General features: G+C 44.3%; 2 protein-coding genes across 2 annotated transcripts; one reads left to right on the top strand and one right to left on the bottom strand.

The window, feature by feature from the left end:
• Positions 1-99: 99 nt before the first annotated feature.
• On the bottom strand, positions 100-9,911 carry zdbf2 (zinc finger, DBF-type containing 2). The gene is made up of 12 exons (XM_079495193.1): positions 9,858-9,911; positions 8,242-8,292; positions 8,111-8,156; positions 7,817-7,913; positions 7,295-7,452; positions 5,732-6,503; positions 5,081-5,212; positions 4,087-4,365; positions 3,224-3,375; positions 2,666-2,837; positions 1,841-2,108; positions 100-1,275 (listed from the first exon to the last, which is right to left on the bottom strand). The coding sequence occupies exons 2-12, from the start codon at positions 8,276-8,278 to the stop codon at positions 491-493; spliced, it is 2,898 nt and encodes a 965-aa protein (XP_079351319.1). The 5' UTR covers positions 8,279-8,292; positions 9,858-9,911; the 3' UTR covers positions 100-490.
• An 893-nt stretch (positions 9,912-10,804) lies between these two features.
• LOC306917373 (elongation factor 1-beta-like) lies at positions 10,805-15,621 on the top strand. Its single transcript, XM_079495581.1, has 7 exons — positions 10,805-10,984; positions 11,689-11,811; positions 12,158-12,290; positions 12,436-12,502; positions 14,302-14,427; positions 15,195-15,262; positions 15,433-15,621. The coding sequence occupies exons 1-7, from the start codon at positions 10,905-10,907 to the stop codon at positions 15,517-15,519; spliced, it is 684 nt and encodes a 227-aa protein (XP_079351707.1). The 5' UTR covers positions 10,805-10,904; the 3' UTR covers positions 15,520-15,621.
• The last annotated feature ends 1,079 nt before the right edge of the window (positions 15,622-16,700 follow it).

Raw genomic sequence — 16,700 nt, 5'->3', positions numbered from 1 at the left:
GCCTATATTCAGGTGGTGTTGTGGGCTTGTAGATCTGCTATTGAAGTATTCTTCATACATTACCAAACATACCTGAATAACTGAGTCAATGTTATGTAATAATGTTTGAATTTTATTCATAAATTGATCTTTAATCCAGGGTCTATTTTAGACTTTTTTTGTTTTAAAGTGCATTCAAATAACAAACAACATATATGACAGTAATTAAAGCGTGTTGGATTATGTAACAAAATTCATACTGTATGAAATAAACTCAACAAACATACATGATAAAGAAAGATTACAGCATCATTGTCATTAGGGGTGTAACGATACTGAAGCGTTACAGTGGAGTGCTCCTTTAATCTGAATCTAATTCAATCCACCTTTTCAATGTGGTGATAAATCACAATTCAATCAACATGACTGATGACGCCCAACTTCATTTTGACCTTACAGTAGGTGAGACTTTTGTTTTGGCAGCTTCCGACAAACGGACAGGTCAACAGGGTCAGTTCCTGGTTCTTCCCGACCTCAGACACCGCGAGGGGGAGGAGTCTATCAGTGGGCCTGTGGAGCAGGCAGCTTTCCTGCTCTCCGAGAGCCGAGGGGAGCTCCACTTCCTGGGCTGTGGTGAGAGAGAAGACTCCCTGGGTCTCTTCCTCCGGCCTCTGCCTGAGACTCGCTCTGACTGGCTGGTCCGTCTTCCTCCCCTCCCTGAGCCTTGCTCTGATTGGCTGGTCCTTCTTACTCCCCTCCCTGAGCCTCGCTCCGATTGGCTGGTCCTTCTTCCTCCCCTCCCTGAGCCTCGCTCCGATTGGCTAGTCCTCCTTCCTCCCCTCCCTCTCTTTTCCTTGGCACCACCCGTTGTTCCCTGATTGGACGAGGTCTTTGTCGCGTCCGCACTGAGCATGCTCGGCAGGAAGTGGTCGCCCCCCTTGGACGGCGTGCCGGAAGATGTCTTTCGACCCTTGACCCCGGTTGAGCCCGAGGCCCCTCCCTTCCTCTTCCTGCCCACAGACACCGACACCCCTTCCTGCCTCTCGGCGTTCAGCTCAGTGCTCAGGCTCCTGAACAGCTGGCGTACGTGTCGCCCCTTACGAAGGACGCCCCGCTTCTCGGGAACGATGCCCCGCCCCTTAGGAAGGGGGCTCCACCCCTCGGGAAGGGAGCTGACGACGCAGTGTCTCAGCGGGTCGTAGAACTGCAGTGGGAGGGGCTTGTACTTCAGCCTGGTTCCCTGCCGGCCGTCCAATGGACGCCTGCGCTTCCTGCAGCGCTTGTGGTGGGAGGAGCCTAAATAAAATTACAAGGTTTTAGTTTTATAGAGCAGAGGTTCCCAAACCTTTTTCATGTCAAGGACCCCCAAATTGATACTAATTAGCCTGCAGACCCCCCATTTGACGTGATCCCCATTTTTACGGCTCTACTCTAGCAGTGATTCTCAACCCGTTAAATTTCAAGGACCCCCAGTTTGACATGCATTAGTCTATGGACCCCCATTTAATGGCATTTCTATCTCTGGGACCCCCAATTTATATTGTAAAATCAAAATGTTAATGTAACTCTGAGAACGGGTCCATTTGTGGTAAATGTAGTCTTTGGGTTGTTTGACTCGTTTCTAGCGTTTGTTACTCTTTGGGTATATTATATTGTACATTTCCACCTTAGTCGATGCTTCATATCCATATGAGTAAAATATCCAGGGTGATTTGTCTATTTTTACATCTAAATCTAAATGTCATCTGGAACAGATCTACATGCCAGGCCTCGGGCCAGCCCAGTTTGGGCCGGACCTTCATTTTCTAGCAGCAAAACGATGTTGTGAGTTTGTTTAACTAAACTGCTATTAACTAATTACCATGAAGCCCTAGCTGTGCTCCAGTGTCTGGGGAGCAGAGGATGTAGACCAATGAGGTTTGAGCTTGCAGGGGAGTGATGACGTTGAGCAATGAAGTTTGAGCTTGCAGGGGGGTGACGTTGCTGAGCCTGTCCGGGGTTCTCTCTTCTTGCTCCGCCTGCTGGGGGTGGGGAGTGTCCTGATTGGTTGTCTGCTGGTCCAGCGGCTGTTGACGGACAGCTGGCACAACCAATGGTGCGGTCTGAGTGCCGTGACTCACTTTGACCACCTGGGGGAGACAAAGACACTCAACGCTTTATAAAGAGAAGAATTTTACACGCATGTATGACATGCTGTTTTTCAAACATTTAAAGTCTTTATCATGGTCCTACACAGAAACATCCACTCCAAAGCCATGGTAGGGTTTTTTTCTGTAGGTATTAGATGGAGCCCACACACCATGGGTATAAGAAAGACGTTCTTTATTGAAAATTCTGACAACGTTTCGATCTATTTGATCTTCATCAGGTCAGGGTTTTTTTCTGTGTTCTGAGGCTTCTCCGGGTGCAATGAAAAAAATACCCATTTGCCTGCGGGTGTCACTATTGAGGGATTTTGCCTGTCAATCATCGCCTCTGGCTGTAGCATGGAACTGCTTTATCACAAACCAGTTCATACTGTGATTTGTCGGCGACAGTGCCAAATATCAAACCTGCCAGATATCTAGAAATGGTCTGGGAGGCATCAGCAAGCTCGCAGAGATCTGGGACTTGTCGACATGTGGTAAGAAAGGTCGACAGCATAATGGGGCCAAATATGTTGCAGTGTGCAGGGGTCTTTAGTCACCTGACACCTGGAGGCCAATCGGAACAGACGGCGACGTCTCCGCCTCCTCAAGGTGCATTGTGGGTCATCCTCATCTCGATTGGCTAGAGGAAGATGATTGGCATCGTCCTCGTGTTCCTCTCCGTCAGCCAGACTCTGCCCCGTCCTGTTCTGGCTCCTCCTCCTTCCATACCTGGAGATGATGACATCAGAATTGTTTTGATCAAAAATCCGGGAAAAGAGTCAGAGATAAATGGATTTCTAATTACATTGAAGCGGACCGAGGCAGACCTTTTCACTTCCGGTTCATTCCCTGTTTATCGATCGCCTAGCAACAGAGAGCTATTCATGTGGTACTGAACAGTATATTCATCTAACTTAATTAAATAAAAACTTGTCCGAGAACGCCATTGGGGGAAAATACGAATCTAATTCGTTCTTGGCAGTCAATGAGTTCATTAACAAATTAATCAATGTATTGATTCATTAATGTATTGATTACCTGATCAGTGACTCATGCTATCGACCTTCTAAACAAGGTATTAATTAACATTAATGATTAATTGATGTATGGATTACCTGATCAGTGACTCCGTATCGAAGTAGCAGATGAATTTCCCGTGTCTGAATTCTCTCACCATGCTCTCCACCTTCTCCTCGTCCTCCTGCTCGATCTGAGCCCACGTCTTCCCCATGAAGGATGGAGGGATGAAGGCCGGAGCTGGAAGTACCTGGTAAATAGACCATACAATCATTTAATTCAGTGGTTTTCAACCTCTTTCATGTCAAGGACCCCCAAATTGACTAATTAGCCCACGGACCCCCATTTGAAAAGATATGCCAGGGACCCCCATAAGAGAAGATCTTTACGGCTCTAGCAGTGATTCTCAACCCGTTTAATTTCAAGGACCCCCCCCCCCAGTTTGACATGCATTAGTCTACGGACCCCCATTTAATGGCATTTCTATCTCTGGGACCCCCAATTTATATTGTAAAATCACTGTTAATTTAACTCGAGTGTACAAATGGAACCATTTGTACACTCTGAGTTACAGACCCATAAGGATCCATTTGGTTCCAAACTATCATTTAGGTGGGGACACCCTGGAACTCACTCAAGGACACCACTTTGGGAATCACTGATTTAATTCACCCAGTGCCACGGTCCGTTTATAAAATAAATATAGTACAGTGAAAAAAAAAAAAATCTATTCTCCATTAAAAAACTTAATGGCGGACCAGGAAGCAGAGCTGTCCAGGAAAGCAGCAAAAGGCATGTGGGGGAAAAAAAGCTCTAATATGGGAGTGGATCGGAGTGGATATTTGGCGATCACGTGGTTTCCTTGTTCCTGGCAAGGAAGACAGTAAAAGCGCTATCTAGCGTAAAAAAACACGAAAAATAAAATACCTTAAGTAATGAATGAAAGTAATGGAGTACACACCTGCTCGATGGGCAGGATGACCCTGTACCCCTCCTCCCCCTCCTGACTCCTCCTCCTGGCTAGGTCCCCGGGCGCAGCATGGAGGGCGGAATCTAGCTGGTGGGCGTACACCTGGTCGTCCAGGTGAACCTGGGCCTCCGTCAGAACCCACAGGTCCTGAGTGAATGTGGCCTGGGGGAGGGGCGTGCCCACAGGCTGAGTGGGTGTGGCCTGGGGGAGTGTATGGAGGGCAGGGCTGTGTGGGTGGAGTCGGTCAGTTCCAACTCGTTCCAAAGCCTCCTGGAGAAAAGAACGTTAAGCATTTGTATACTCTGAAAACCTCTAAAAAAACTGTCTGCTATAGCGCCACCATGAGGCTGAATTGAAAAATAGGGTGGCATTTCTTCATTGGCCTAGTGGCAATGTGCGTGCAAAGTTTCGCTGGGTTCATGATTGGAGACATTTCGTTACTCCTGCAAACTTTGCAAGCCAATCTTAGCCAATCAGGATGGATTATGACAAATGGGACACAGAGACCTCTATAACGATTAGCGTGATGTTTCGAGTAATGTCAAAAGATGAGGTTCTGCTGTACATCCATGAAGCGTGTGTGCAGTCTCGCGTTACCAGACTGTTGCCTCTCGCAATTTCCAAATGCTTCCATCATACAGTCTGGAGCAACGGAAGTTCTATCGTGAGTAAAATATAAAGCGGAAGTGGAGCCTCCTCCCCACTTCCGTTTAGCCTTTACAGTCGCGCAAATGTATTCTAATATAAATAGAAATCATCTAAGCATATATAGCTTCCGGCTTAGCAGAAATGGAAATTTTCGTGAACGGAAATGGCAGCTTCGTTACTCGGGTTTCGGGAGGTGTAGTTCCAGACTCTATAGCATTCGGAGATTGTGGAATAGTTGTCTGGCTACGTGAGACTAGCTGTTCACAGACGGACAGACCTTTGGTCTGGTGGAGACAATAGTAAACGTGCGCGCACACACACGCACACATAGTACTACCTGTACATGCAGGTCCCAGTCATCGGTGAGTGCAGCAGAGCACAGAGACTCTGGCAGACTGAAGTGGAAGCTCTCTGCCTCCCCCTGCTGGTCACCACTGGTACTGTCTCCATGATAACATTGCTGGATCACCTGTAGTCAAAGATAAAAAACCTTCATGAGCTGTTCTTTAATTCAACTCAAACTTAACAAGATGCTCTTTAATTCAATTAAAGGAATATTTCACTTCCAAAAAACCTTTGGTCATTTCATCATCTACTCAGGCTTATGTGAACACCCCGACAGTTTTTAAGTTGCTCGATTCAGTATTTAGATATTTGATATTAATTTTAGCTGCCCCGCCCTCTTCTATACAAACCCACAAAACCACAATTTAACCATGTTAGATTCATCAAACACCCGTCCTTTTTTCTGGTGACTCATACTGCCCTTCTAAATTATGTGAGGTGTTTTTACTTTTTAAATTACTTTTTTTCTATTTGTAATAATTCTTTTGGATGAAAAGCATCAGGGAAAGAACAAGTGTAGGAACTTAGGAAGGGGACGAAGCAACTTAAAAACATGTCTGGGGTGTTCACATAAGTCTGAGTAGACGATAAAATGTCCCTTTTTTTGTATTTAAGTGAAATATCCCTTTTAATTAAGACAGACCTCTTCTATAGTTCGGTCCACGGGGTCAGTGATGTCATCGGTTGGGAACATCTGCTCTCGGTGAGTCTCTCTCCTCTCCTTCTGCCAATTGGTCCACATCTGAGGGGCGGGTCCTCTGGGGGCGTGGTCAGGGGATCTGTGGGGGGGCGAGTGGTCTAAGGGGGCCTTCTTGGGGGGGTGGTCTAAGGGGGTGAGGTCTAAGGGCATATGACCTGAGGGAGTCTCCTTGGGGGTGTGGTCTAATGGCTTGTGACCTGAGGGAGTCTCCTTGGGGGTGTGGTCTAATGGCTTGTGACCTGAGGGAGTCTCCTTGGGGGTGTGGTCTAATGAGGTGTGGTCAGGGGGTATGTGGGGGGGTGTGACGGAACAACGGGAAGTGCGAGTCTCTCTCCGACGGTCCGTCTTCCTGTGAGCTTTCTTGTGCACGGAGGAGGGCGTCGTGCACGAGGGTGACTGCAACGCGTGTGTGTGTGCGTGCAAGGAATGTGCATGTGCTTTTACATGTGTGTGCGGGTGTGTAATAGGTTGTGTCCGTTTCACTTCCTGCTGCCTGGTGATTGGCTGAGAGAGCTTCTCTTGGCCCGCCTCCTGGTTGCCGAGCTCTGTTGTCATGACGACGTGAGGTTGTTGTTGTTGTTCGGAGGGGGAGCTGGACAGGTCGTCTCTGGTGCACACCGATTGGCTGTCACTGCTGTCAGTCACACAGAGCTCTGCTAGGTCCGCCCTCGGAACCGGAGGACACGAAACGGATGGCAAATCGGCATGAGACGACCTACACACACACACACGTACACACATTATGAAAAGACCTGGTCTCAGCAAAACTGAGTCTTCTTTGTAAAGTCATAGTTTATAAAGAACCCCTGAAATGACATTTTTTTTCTACCAATTAGTCACCTCATGGAACCTATTGAATTAATAAATTCATTGTCAATGGGAATGGGTTTGTGTAAGACGAGAATCTACACTAATAGCTGAATATAGGAGGGGCTAGCACCCCTAAAACAAAATCTATCTCTCTCTCTCTCTCTCTCTCTCTCTCTCTCTATATATATATATATATATATATATATTTTTTTTTTAGCTTGGCTTTTGGGCGTTACATCATATGGCAGCCAGGTCTGACTGACACATATAGGCTTTGGCCTGACAGCGTGTCGCGTGTTCCAGTCCAGTTCATGACGACCTTTGCGTCATGTCTCCCCCCTTCTCTCATAGTGATGTAACAGTACATCACTATGTAGTACCTGGTATCAGTGTAGCTGTATGGATGATGTACCTGGTATCGGTGTAGCTGTATGGATGATGTACCTGGTATCAGTGTAGCTGTATGGATGATGTAACAGTACACTATGTACCTGGTATCGGTGTAGCTGTATGGATGATGTACCTGGTATCAGTGTAGCTGTATGGATGATGTAACAGTACACTATGTACCTGGTATCGGTGTAGCTGTATGGATGATGTAACAGTACACTATGTACCTGGTATCGGTGTAGCTGTATGGATGATGTAACAGTACACTATGTACCTGGTATCGGTGTAGCTGTATGGATGATGTACCTGGTATCAGTGTAGCTGTATGGATGATGTAACAGCACATCTTGAAGGAAGCGGTCCATCAGACTGGAGCTTCTGGAGGTTCTGCTGACAGAGGAGGTGGTGCTGGAACCTCTGGATGATACACGAACCGACTGACGATGTCTGGAGCTGGAGATATGCTGTAATGATATTATTAGTATTATTCACGCACCCACATGCAACTGCACACAAGTGTATTTGTTGTTTGTCATACCTTATGTTGTTATGTGATTTTGTCTAACTTACCATTATGTTTATTATTTTAGATGAGAACAATGTTAGATGTATAACCATGTATAATGGGGTTCCTTTCTCACCTGCACTTATTTTTCTCTTTTAATAACTTTTGTACTGTTTTTATTGTGCGAATAAATATGACCAAAACTAAACCAACCACTCTCCTGGGAGTTTTGGGGAGCAAAATGAGCGCATCCTGAGTATTAAACTGAAACGCATAAACCCCAGTATGAGAGAGAGTGTGTGTGCGTGCGTGCATATGTGTACCTGTTCAAGTCCAGTATACAGAACTCTACAATAAGAACAGTATCCTTGTCTGTTGGTCTGTCTGTCTGGACCTGCTTGTTCTTCGGAGCCCTGGCCCCTAAACAACACACACACACACACACACACACACACACACACACACACACACACACACACACACACACACACACACACACACACACACACACACACACACACACACACAGTTTATGAGTGCATTCTATAGGAACACATCGTTCGCACTGTGAGCTTGTAGATCTGATAAAGCTGTGAGTGAGAGCTTGTAGATCTAACCTGTCTGTACTCTCTGGCTTCCTGTGTGCATCAGGATGCCCCGCCCCTGAAAAATATGAACAAACAATAAAATCACATTTTAAATCAATGATAGTTTACACACACACACACACACACAGAGATGATCGTACCATTCCCAGGGGGGGTGCAGCGGTCAGAACCAGGCATGCTGAGTTGTACATCTGAAAAAAAGAGAAAACAAAGGAAAATACTACATAAATGAATGAAACCAAAAGATAGTTATTTATCATATAGGTAAAATAAAAGTGCATTGTGACCGTGCCCTAAAGAGATATTTCATTATTTCTTTTAAAGTCTATTCAGGCTTCTGTTTTTCACCCCAGATAGTTTTTACATTGATTGATGCATCCATTTATTAACCATGATGATAGATTCATTGGAAACACACATCTCTGCTTATGGTCTTCTAATAAATAATTACATACATACACACACAGGAACAGTTTTGACATTTTTTGATTTTTTTTCTTAAACATAATTTTGGAAATATTAAAATGTTCCCCTTATGCACAAGAAGATCTATAGGCTATCGGCCGATCGTGAGAAAAACATCGGTGATTGGTCCCAAAAAACCTGATCGGGGCACCTCTAGCCGAAATGGAGGTTCCCAGTTCGATCCCGGGCTCCTCCAGACAGAGCTAGTGTCAAGTGTCCTTGAGCAAGACACTGAACCCCTAAATGCAATTGCTCCCAGTGGGTCTGGGCACACCTAAGATTCCATGTGCAGACAGAAGAAATGAAATGAAATGAAATGATTACTATATTTACCCAGGGTATCTGGGCTAAGCTCAAGAACTTGTTTCCAGGCAGGCCCTGCTCATAGAACACATTTCATCGTAGTGGTTCAATGCCTTGTTCAAGGGCACTTCAGCGGTGGTAATTTTAACGTGTCGGACCGCTGATTCGAACTGGCGACCTTCCGGTATCAAGACCGCTCCGCAATCCGTTCGGCCACCGCTGCCTATTGCGTCATTTCCGGGTTTTTAGACAGCTGGTGGATGGAAATGAAGCTCCACCCACGCGGCAGGTTGCCGCGTCGGCCAGATTCCCGGAAAAGCTTGCCCCAGCGGCATTCTGCCGTGTGGGTGGAGCTTCATTTCCATCCACCAGCTGTCTAAAAACCCGGAAATGACGCAAAAGACAGCTTCCTTTGGCCGTGCATGGAAGTTCAAGTGTGCCCAGGCTGAGTGTGTGTGTGTGTGTGGGTGAATGTAATGCACAATCTAGGTAAACGCTTTGGATAAAGGACAAGGTGCTATATAAATGCACCTACCATTTACAATATCAGTCACCAGAAGCAGAGATGTGTGTTTACAATGAGTCTAACATGGTTAAAATGTAGTTCAAACAATGGCTTTACTTTATATAGGACACACACACACACACACAAGCAGAACATTAACACTTAAAAGTCTGTTGTTGTAACCAAGTCAATAACGTTTCCATGTTGTGTCAAATCAATTCAAAACAAATATATCAATTCAAAACAAATCTCTCTCTCTCTCACACTCACACACACACACACACACACACACACACACGCACACACACACACACACACACACACACACACACACACACACACACACACACACACACAAACAAACTACTCATAAATTAACGTTGCTATGACCATGAATCATGTGTCCATATTTGATCATGTTTCCATGAGAAATTAAGTGACTAGAAGAAGCTAAAATGTAAATATCTCGGACATTACACATACCTGTGTTTATTTTGGTGGAAAAACAGAGAGCATTGTGGGAAGCGTCTATGTCGACATAGGGAACATTTTTACCTTTATTTAAACATCAGGCATCTTTACTTTGAGTTGAATTAATAACAATTGTAACAATTATTTATTTAATAATAACAAGGGCTTTGTAACCATTATGCATTATTACTTGAAGATTAATTGCTTATTGTGAATTTAATTGTGTTTCGGTTGTTGGAACTATGAATAATATTTATTTATATTTTAGGCTTCATAAACTAAAAGGAAGATAACAAAGTAACGTAATAATTTAATAACTTTCTAAAGAAAATGTGAATAGTAGAAATAGCAGATTTACATGTTCAAACAGTGGCATTGTAACCCGTTTTTAGCTGTTAAATTAATTTTGATCATATCGATTTAAATGAGCCTGGCAGGAGAACTAGTTGGGGAAAAAATAACTACCTCATGTCCTCCCGCCACGACCGCTGTGACGTCATCTACCGAGTCACAATGTTGGCTTCCGTCCGCCCCCTACTGGCGAGGAGTAGAAATTCACCTAATAGATGGATGGACGTAATGCTAAATGAAGACAATACTCTATGCAAACCACATGCTCAATTTAGCTAATCATTTACATGTAATAACATTAAAGAATGACATATAATATGTTTATTTATGAATAAATTATACATAATAAAAATAATTATTCTGAAAATAAATTCGAATGAATTGCAATATCTATCTTGAGCAGCAGGGGGCGACAACACGCTCGTCTGGGTGTGTCTTGCCTTTAGATCCCATCTCTCGGAGGAATGGCCATGGTCGTGCAGTGATTGGCTAGTCCGTTGTCATAGGGACCTACAGACCCGGTCTATTGGTTGTCCAGACAACCAATAACCAATCAGAAGACGGGCGTCCCTCTGGGCGATGTGACGCAGTGTATAAAGCGTTCCTCGTGGTGAACTTCTCCCCTTTCTCCTCCAGTGCAGTCTGTCTGTCTGCGTCTTCAACTGTAATTAAACGTTAAATTAACCATTAGTTCATCATAATAACATCATGGGTTTCGGAGACTTGAAGACTCCCACCGGCCTGAAGCTCCTGAATGACTTCCTTCAGGAAAGAAGCTACATTGAAGGGTTTGTTTGAGTTTGACACGCAGGCTGTTACACCCGAGTTGGCGACCCAATGAATTCTGTGACTGTTGCGGTCAAGGCTACTAGACTTGACATGTTTCCTGACATCTTGAATCTTTACTGAAGCTACAACTCTAGTATAATTAAAACTAAATGACTCCACAACTGTAGTTATGGTGATGTTTTCTTTTTTAGTTTCTCATGCTTCGCCGAATCGCCAATCGCCACAAAGACCCTCCTGGTGGAGTCACATGCTTATTCAGGTCACTCAGTTGTGTGTAACAGCCTTTTATGCTAACTAACATTAGAGCCCCATATGTGCCCTCTCCCTACGCTCATTCTGTAGCTCCGAGATGCTACAGAATGAGCGTAGTGCTGAGGGAACATACTGGGGCTAGTCTTTAAGGAGAGACGGAAGTATAATCATAATTATCATTTAGTATAGATAGGACTAAACCTGAAGTATTTGTATCCAAAGTATAGAAACGTGCACACGCACGGTGGGTAGAAACTAGAAACGTGCACACGCACGGTCGGTGGGTATATGTTTGTGACGTGTCAGTTATGTAAAGTTAGTAGCATTGCATACATCTTTTTTACTTTTTAAATGTGTGTTGGTTGTCCAGTGCTAAGACAAATAACAATAAAATGTGTGTAGCTATGTTCCATCTTAATCATAATAATAATCATCATCTGTGTCTGTGTAGCTACGTTCCCTCCCAGTCTGACATCGCAGTATTTGACGCCGTTTCGTCTCCTCCACCTTCTGACCTCGTCCATGCTCTGAGATGGTACAACCATATGCTGTCCTACCAGAAGGAGAAGACCAGGTATGATTATGAATGAATGAGGCCAGGTATGAATGTGATGTGCTTTCCTATACCAGAGAGAGACCAGCTATGAATGAGTGAATAAGGCTGGGTATGAATGTGATGTGCTGTCCTATTCAGAGAGAGAGAAGACCAGCTATTCATTGTGTCAGACTACTAGAAACCGTTGTCAGTTTGGAGCAGGCTTTGTAGCTCTAAATGACTGAGCCCAGCAGTGGTCCTGACTGGTTATAACGTATGTTAAATGTGTACTAGACCTGTCGGGCACGTCCTACCTGTTTTTGTAGCACGCAACCAAGCATAAAACGACTTTTATGAATACTAATGACTTGCTGGTTTGCTTCAGTCTACCAGGAGTCAAGAGGCCATTGGGTGAATACGGTCCAGCGGGTGTGCCTGACAGCACATGCGCCGCCCCTGCCGCCGCCTCCAAGGACGACGAGGAAGACTTTGATCTGTTCGGCTCCGAGGATGAAGAGGTGAACGCACACACACGCACGTTCACAACAAGACAATATTTACTTTGACAGGAAATTATTATATATTTAAAGAAAGAATATCATGGAAAATTACATGCAAGTTAGTTTCTCTCTTTCATTCATTCATAATGTCTTTCTTTCTCAGGAGAGTGCAGAAACAGCGAGGCAGAATGAGGAACGTATCGCTGCCTACAACGCCAAGAAGGCTAAAAGTACGTCTTGATATTTCACCTTCTCTCATGACCTTTCACCTTGTGTCTTGACTAGGGCCGGGACTTTAACGCGTTAATTGAGATTAATTAACTACAGAAAAATTAACGCGTTAAAAAAATTAACGCATTTAATCGCACCTTTTTTTTCCACCGCGGAACGTTTCTCACTGGGTGCGTTTCTAGTAGTACTGAATAGGCTGCGGCACGCGAGCAGCTGCAGTTGTTTACTCTACACTACAGGCTACAGCTCCGTCAAAAAGCCCAAACCCAAATGAATCGAATGAAGAAGCCGCTTATATCGCTTTTGCTCCATGGATGGGACATTTAGATGTAAAAGCTATCGGATGTACGCGTGGATAGCGGCATGGCTGTGTGCAATGTCAGAGGGAAATGATCCATTTATGACCAACGTTAGCTTATATGCTAGGCTTGCTAGCTGCTTCAGTTTAACATGTCTCACAGACCACCGGAGACGCGCGGTGATTTCACCGCTGTCAAGCTGTCCTCGATGCGAAACATACTGAAGTAGCAAGCGTGGGTCAGCCCCAACCTCATGTGAAATGTTTCCCCCATAATAAAGTTGTTTTTATTTGTTCTCATGCCCCGCCATGTAAAGCACATTTGAGTATTCATATACACACTGCTGCTCTTGTTTATCTGTTGGGATAAAAAAGTTGTATTGCTTAAAGGGGAATACCACTCATTTTCAACATTTTTCTATGGAGTTGTGTGCACCCCCCCATTATGTGTTGCCTATAGAACTGGAGGTCTGAAAAAAACAGTAACATTATGAAGTACATTTTTGTGATGTCACTGAGATGTACTTCATAATGTTACTGATTTTTTTCAGACCTCCAGTTCTAGGCAACACAGAATGGGGGGGACTTTCTTATTATATCCACACAACAACTCTAAGGTATATTAATGACAGTAAAATGTTGAAAATGAGTGGAATCCCGTAGTCACTATTCACTGGGATACCAAAAAACATTTGAAAAAAAAGGTTTCTCACTGTTCGCGGGTTGAATAATGGTATGCGATTAAAATGCGATTAATCGAGATTAATTAACTACAAAGCCTCTGATTAATTAGATTAATTTTTTTAATTGAGTCCCAGCTCTAGTCTTGACCTTTCACCTTCTGCTTAGAGTTCTCAACCCAAAACATTTAATTGGCATAATTCTGGACCAGTCATTGGTCTGATACAGGACAACACTAATGTGATCAGTAGATGTTACCAGTGGCTCAAATGACGGCAGAGAATGACTTATAGTTGGTTTAATTCAACTTGAACTTGTTTAATTAAAATTGTTAATACTAAACAATCAAAGTTGCACAAAATGAAGTGAAATTGTTAAAAATGTAACACCACAAGCCTAGTTGCAACTCTTGTCTGTCTCTCTGGCTGATCTACTACAATACAAGCCCACAACGCATGGCATCCGTGTCGCATTCTGGGCTTGCAGATCTGCTATTAGATGTTCGGTGTACAAAGTACTAATCGGGCTCATTTAAGTAACCGAAGTCCACAAGGCTTTGGATCACGCAAGTGTCTGAGCTTGTAGATCCACCGGCTATACGGGTCGGGCAGAAATTGAGAACTCTTTTCCTGCTAAAGCAGCCCTCTGATTGGTTGGTGACATTAATGATGATACAATCACCATCTTTCGGCTGATCATGTGATGGACAAACTCTTAACCTGATATGTCACCTGTGTCTAATCTGATTTGTCAAAATACTTTCTATGGTTACTGAGTACTGACTGCTTGTCTGTCTGTGTGTCTGTCTGTCTCCATCAGAACCAGCCCTCATCGCCAAGTCGTCCATCTTGTTGGACGTGAAGCCGTGGGACGATGAGACAGACATGGAGAAACTGGAGGAGTGTGTCCGCAGTATTGTAATGGAAGGTCTGCTGTGGGGACAATGTAAGTTTAAATTGTATACTATATATGATGAAACTATGATGAAATCACCATGACTTTAGGCCATTGTAGTCCATTTTTCTTTAGTAACACAGGCTAGAAAGTAGGAAGGTCGGACGGCGACAAACTAGACCTGAGTAAAGTTCACTTTGAGGCCTTACTGTTGGGCTCTTAGAGTATATATATTAATAGAGGCGGTACCCGGAGGAAACCCTGAGGCGAAATGGACATAGTGGCCGAATTTGGTATTGCAGTGCTCTTAATCCAGAGCGTGCAATGATAGTCAACGGCACAGCGTGTTCACGATTTGGCCCAATCCATCCCAGAATGCACTCTGTTCCTACCCAGAAGGAGTGAAATCGCCTCATGCGCTTTTGAGCAACTTAATGCAAGTGGATGGGAGTAGATTTTCCCCACAGATCCTGACTAATTAGCATACATTTAGGCCCAGCCCAAAATCGCCACCCGTCATCAATATCGGTGAAAATAATCAGTATTATTTTGAGACCAATTCGATACCGATATGGCATTTACAGGCTTTAATTCCGACATACTATTGGTCCAACTGTCATTAGAACGACAACCTACCTCAAACCCTAAACTAACCATAAACGCAAGCACGGGAGCAGTGCATGTTCGACCTCATGTCCGACCGTTGTTTCCGAATGTCGGACCTTTGGTGTGTCGGATCTGCGTGTGCATCCCTATGGCTGATTATGCATCTCTAGTTGCGTTGTAATAACGTTCCATTAATGTTTGTCTTCCTGTAGCTAAGCTGGTTCCCGTCGGTTACGGCATCAGGAAGCTGCAGATCGGCTGTGTGGTGGAGGATGACAAGGTGAGGAGCATTCTGATTGGTTCTTTTACATCTATTTTCACTGGTTTATTCAACATCTATTGTTTTCATTGGCTAGTTTGTTTTCATTGGTTAGTTCCTAATCGCATCCATTGTTTCATTGGATGATTATTTCATAATATTTAATATAATTCTATTTATTTTATTCTCAGGTGGGAACAGATATTTTGGAGGAACAGATCACAGCGTTTGAGGACTTTGTTCAATCCATGGATGTTGCTGCTTTCAACAAGATCTAACGTGTTACACACAACCCTACGCACACTTAAAGAACAACAAACACGTAACGGACACATTGAAGCATTGTGCTTGGAGCTGCAATAAAATGCACTTCAGAAAAACTTGCGTGTCTGTTTAATTCACTTTACTGTTTCTTTAATTCACTTAACTATAGTGAATGGAGCCAGAACCCCGGTCCTATGGGTGGGTGATTTCAACGCTCATAACCCCTTGTGGGGAAGCCAGGGAAAGGATGCAAACGGCACTGTGGTTGAGGACCTCTTAGATAACTGCAGTTTGGTAATAATGAACAGCGGAAGTCCTACCCGGTACGACGTTAACTCGCTTAAAGTGTCCTGTCTGGACCTAACTCTAGTCTCTCCTGTGCTAGCAAGAGTGGGAGAATGGAAGGTCTTAGAAGAAGATGCAATGGGGAGTGATCACTTTCCTATCGTATGCAAGTTTGGGAGGTCCTTAACTATGGAGACTGGGGGCACAGTCCCAAGGTTTGATTTTGCCCGGGCTAATTGGGAAGTGTACGAGGGTATAATAGAAAGCACCCTAGCAGATGTCAACAGCAATGGGTCAATTAACGAGTATAATGACTCTTTAACTGAAGTAATTTTGAGCGCAGCTCTAGAGTCAATCCCCTGTAAAGGGGCCCCCAAAGAGCGTGTTATTGTTCCATGGTGGAACAGTGACTGACCAGGCAGTTAAAAAGAGAAACCAGGCATTTAGAGTGTTACGCAGGAGTGTTTCTCAGGAGAATGCTATAGATTTTAAGAAATGTAGGGCAATGGCAAGAAGAACAATCAAGGAAGCCAAAAATAACTGTTGGAGGGCATTTTGTGGGACCCTGGGCCCAGAAACACCATCAAAACAGGTGTGGAACAGAATACACCGAATGTCAGGGAAAGTGGTTAGGGCGGTAATGCCAGTCCTAAAAAACTGAGACATTGAGGCTGTAAGTAGTATAGAAAAGGCAAACCTGTGTGTGAAAGGGTTCCAGGAGGTCCACAACTCTAAGGGCCTTGGGGAAGAGGGTATTAGAGATAGAGAGGAAGTCCTAAGGGAGGAAGAGTGGAGGTTAAAAGACACGGGTGAGGGAAGCGGCTCCTACAATGAGCCTTTTTCTCTAAAGGAGCTGAAGAGAGCTGTGCAGGCTGGATCAAACACCTCCCCTGGCCAGGATAGGATAAGC

This window comes from Electrona antarctica (assembly GCF_951216825.1).
Source record: "Electrona antarctica genome assembly, chromosome: 24".
Taxonomy (NCBI): domain Eukaryota; kingdom Metazoa; phylum Chordata; class Actinopteri; order Myctophiformes; family Myctophidae; genus Electrona; species Electrona antarctica.
The sequence above is the reverse complement of the archived record's forward strand: the minus strand, read 5'-3'. Positions and strand labels throughout refer to the sequence as shown.